Source organism: Cnephaeus nilssonii, assembly GCF_951640355.1.
Source record: "Cnephaeus nilssonii genome assembly, chromosome: 7".
Taxonomy (NCBI): Eukaryota; Metazoa; Chordata; class Mammalia; order Chiroptera; family Vespertilionidae; genus Cnephaeus; species Cnephaeus nilssonii.
Window position 1 is genome coordinate 29,409,202 of NC_137078.1, and position 2,997 is coordinate 29,412,198.

General features: G+C 39.7%; 1 protein-coding gene across 1 annotated transcript; it reads right to left on the reverse strand.

Annotated features, from left to right (window-relative positions):
* Positions 1-1,569: 1,569 nt before the first annotated feature.
* LOC307102784 (small ribosomal subunit protein eS24-like) lies at positions 1,570-1,899 on the reverse strand (the record flags this gene model as incomplete). Its single annotated transcript, XM_079776451.1, has 1 exon — positions 1,570-1,899. The coding sequence occupies one exon, from the start codon at positions 1,897-1,899 to the stop codon at positions 1,570-1,572; it is 330 nt and encodes a 109-aa protein (XP_079632577.1).
* Positions 1,900-2,997: the final 1,098 nt, after the last annotated feature.

Sequence of the window (2,997 nt, forward strand, 5' to 3'; positions counted from 1 at the left end):
CAATGTCACTCTAATAAATTGAATAAAAATAAAAATAAATAAAAAAAACCCAAAGTGAAATGGGTGGGTATTCAGCTTTATTTTTATATTTAGTATTCAGCTACTCATACTAGATAGTGCAAAAAATTAAATGGCATATGAACCAACATTAAAAAAAAGGAAACCTAAAATGTGTGAACTACTGTCCTATCTTGAGATTGTGCTTTTTAAACCGTTGTTTTAACTTTGTTAGGACATTTGCTGGGAATAGAGTAATTTTCCTCTTTTGGCCTAAGCTCTTAATCATTTGATAAGACACCTTTCATCAAGGAAGCAAGAGGCAGGTCTAGCCAATATTTTCAAACCCAGGAAATATTTATTGTATGAAATATTTTAACTGATGGGTTAGCAGGAAATCCTGGGATAAGATAATTTCCTTTATGCTAATGAGAAACTGTATCTCAGTACCTTTATAGAGGGCTTTTGTTTTCATTTTGTGATTACTGACTCTGGATTGAAGATTCACTTTTTATTCTAAATGATGATGTTGAATATTTAGGGATACCTGGTGTATTTCATAATTTAACAATAGTAACTGTGAGTGTAGAGCCCTGGACATCAGTTTTTATTGAGCCAATAAAGTTTTATTTACTTGCTCTTAAAAGTTTGCTTCAAAAGCCCTAACAGTAGGGTGAATAAAGAGATTTAACACAGATTTCAAATATTTTTCTTTCAAATGAGGCCAAGGCCCATTTATTTACTACTGGCGATGAGCTATGAAAGCATTCCAGTTGATGTTATTAACATTGCTTGTCACTCTCAGAAATGGGTTCATTCTGGAACAGCTTCTTGGGTTTGAGAGAGGTGACTGGTTCTTTCCACCATAGCTGAGTGATTTGTCAAATGGGTTAGTTACAGGGCTTGACCCTACTATGCAGACTGTGCCCCTTCTTGCCGTTATGATTTGCATGATCACCCAAGGGAAAGTAGAATCAGTTTTTATCAAATATATTTTTACTGACTTTAAAGAGAGAGAGGAAGGGAGAGGGAGAGAGAGAGAGAAACATTGATGTGAGAGAGAAACTTTGATTGGTTGCCTCCTGATTGCACCCTGATCAGGGATTGAACTCAGAACCTGAGTATGTGCCCTGATCGGGAATCAAACTAGTGACCTTTCAGTGCATGGGACAACACTCAACCAACTGAGCCACACTGGCCAGAGCATCAGGTGGTTTTTTTATTTCGTTTTGTTTTAATTTTTTTTAAATTGATTTCAGAGAGGAAGGGAGAGGGATAGAGAAAATCATTGATTGGCTGCCTTCTGCACGTCCCCTACTTGGGGGGGATTGAGCCCGCAACCCGGGCATGTGCCCTTGGCCAGAATCGAACCTGGGACCCTTTAGTCCACAGGCCGACACTCTATCCACTGAGCCAAACTGGCTAGGGCCATCAGATTGTTTTTATAAGTTCTTAATTTATTAATCTTCTAATGAAAAATCTGCACAGTTACCTTGTAAGGTCACTGAAGAATTTTTATTCCTCTGTTGTCCAATCTCCAGCTCACTTTTACCAGCACCAACATTGGCCCTTTCAGCCCCCCTGACTCTTCTTTTTGCTCTTGTGTTCCTTTCGCTGTTTTCTTGAAGTCTTCTCATACAGGCCATGTCTTGAAAGTTGATGTTTGAGTTCATTTTTCTCTGTGTAAGCCAAGGAATGTGTAATCCAAATCATGCCAAAGCCAGTGGTCTTGACACCATCAAAATGGGTTCTGAATCCAAACACGAAGATGACATCTTGGGGTGGTCTGTACATGTTTGTTAGTTTTCCCTGAAATCTGTCTTTAGGTACTGGTGCCTTCCCAGGGTGAAGAACATCCATGACCATTTGTTTCTGTTGAAGTAGTCGGTTGGTCATGAACATCGTGATTCAGATACTTATTGAGTTGTTCATGATGGCAGCCAACATTCAAGTAGCCAGGAAGGAAAAGAGAGCCACTCTTCACCGCCCAATCATATCAATGCTCACAGAAGGACCCCAGCAACTGGGGCATGGGTAATATTTCTGATTAGTAGAGTTGAAATTTCCCTGAAAGGCTTGCTTCCTCTCAGGGGTGGGGAATGTCCAGCCTGCGGGCTGTATAAGGCCCAATAAATCATTTGGACTGTCCCTGCCAAGGCATTAGGGGTGAGTTAATTAAATGTTTGACCAATTATAACAAACTAATTTTTAAGTTGATAATTTTGTATGGCCCGTGAATGATGTTATAAATATCCAAATGGCCCTTGGCAGAAAAAAAAGATCTCCACTCCTGCTACAGTTTATCATGGAAGAACTGGTCAGGTACTTACCTTTTTGAGCACTGGAGACTTGCCATAAAATGGCTTACAGATGTTGAATATCCTATAGTAAGTGCATTCCAATGGGCTAACGTTTTTGTAGTTATCGCTGCATGCAGTAAAAACAAAGCACTCAAACTCCATTAATTATTAGGGCTTCTTACAGGCATAGAAGGGCCACCGCATGGCATAGTAGTGCCTTCAGGAAGACCCTGGCTTCTAGAAGGCAACTCAGCACTTAAGACCTTTGTCATCTGGCATAGATGGTCTGTGTTCCTGAAATAGAAATTCTATGAGCAGGAGCACTGGATTAATTTTGATTAATATTTGGTTATACAAAATTTAATTATATATTTAATTTAAAAAACCACATTGGCAAAGTAATCTGTGCAAGCACGTATCCAGAATAACAGGGTGGTTTTACATGCCCGCCCGCCCCCCGCCTCCCCAACACACACTTTTAAGAAAGGACAGTATGGGTGTGGGCTATTGGCCAGTGTTAGAAAGTAATTGAGTGTACCTGAACTACTTCCAACACTGAAAGCTTTTACCTCCTAAGCAATTTGGACTCTTCTGTGTATAGTGGATGGTTTCTAGGGATGTCTGATAGCCTCTAATTCCACAGATAGTGGCTCTTGAATATTAAAAACACACGTCTGCAAACATTTTAGAACGCTGCGAT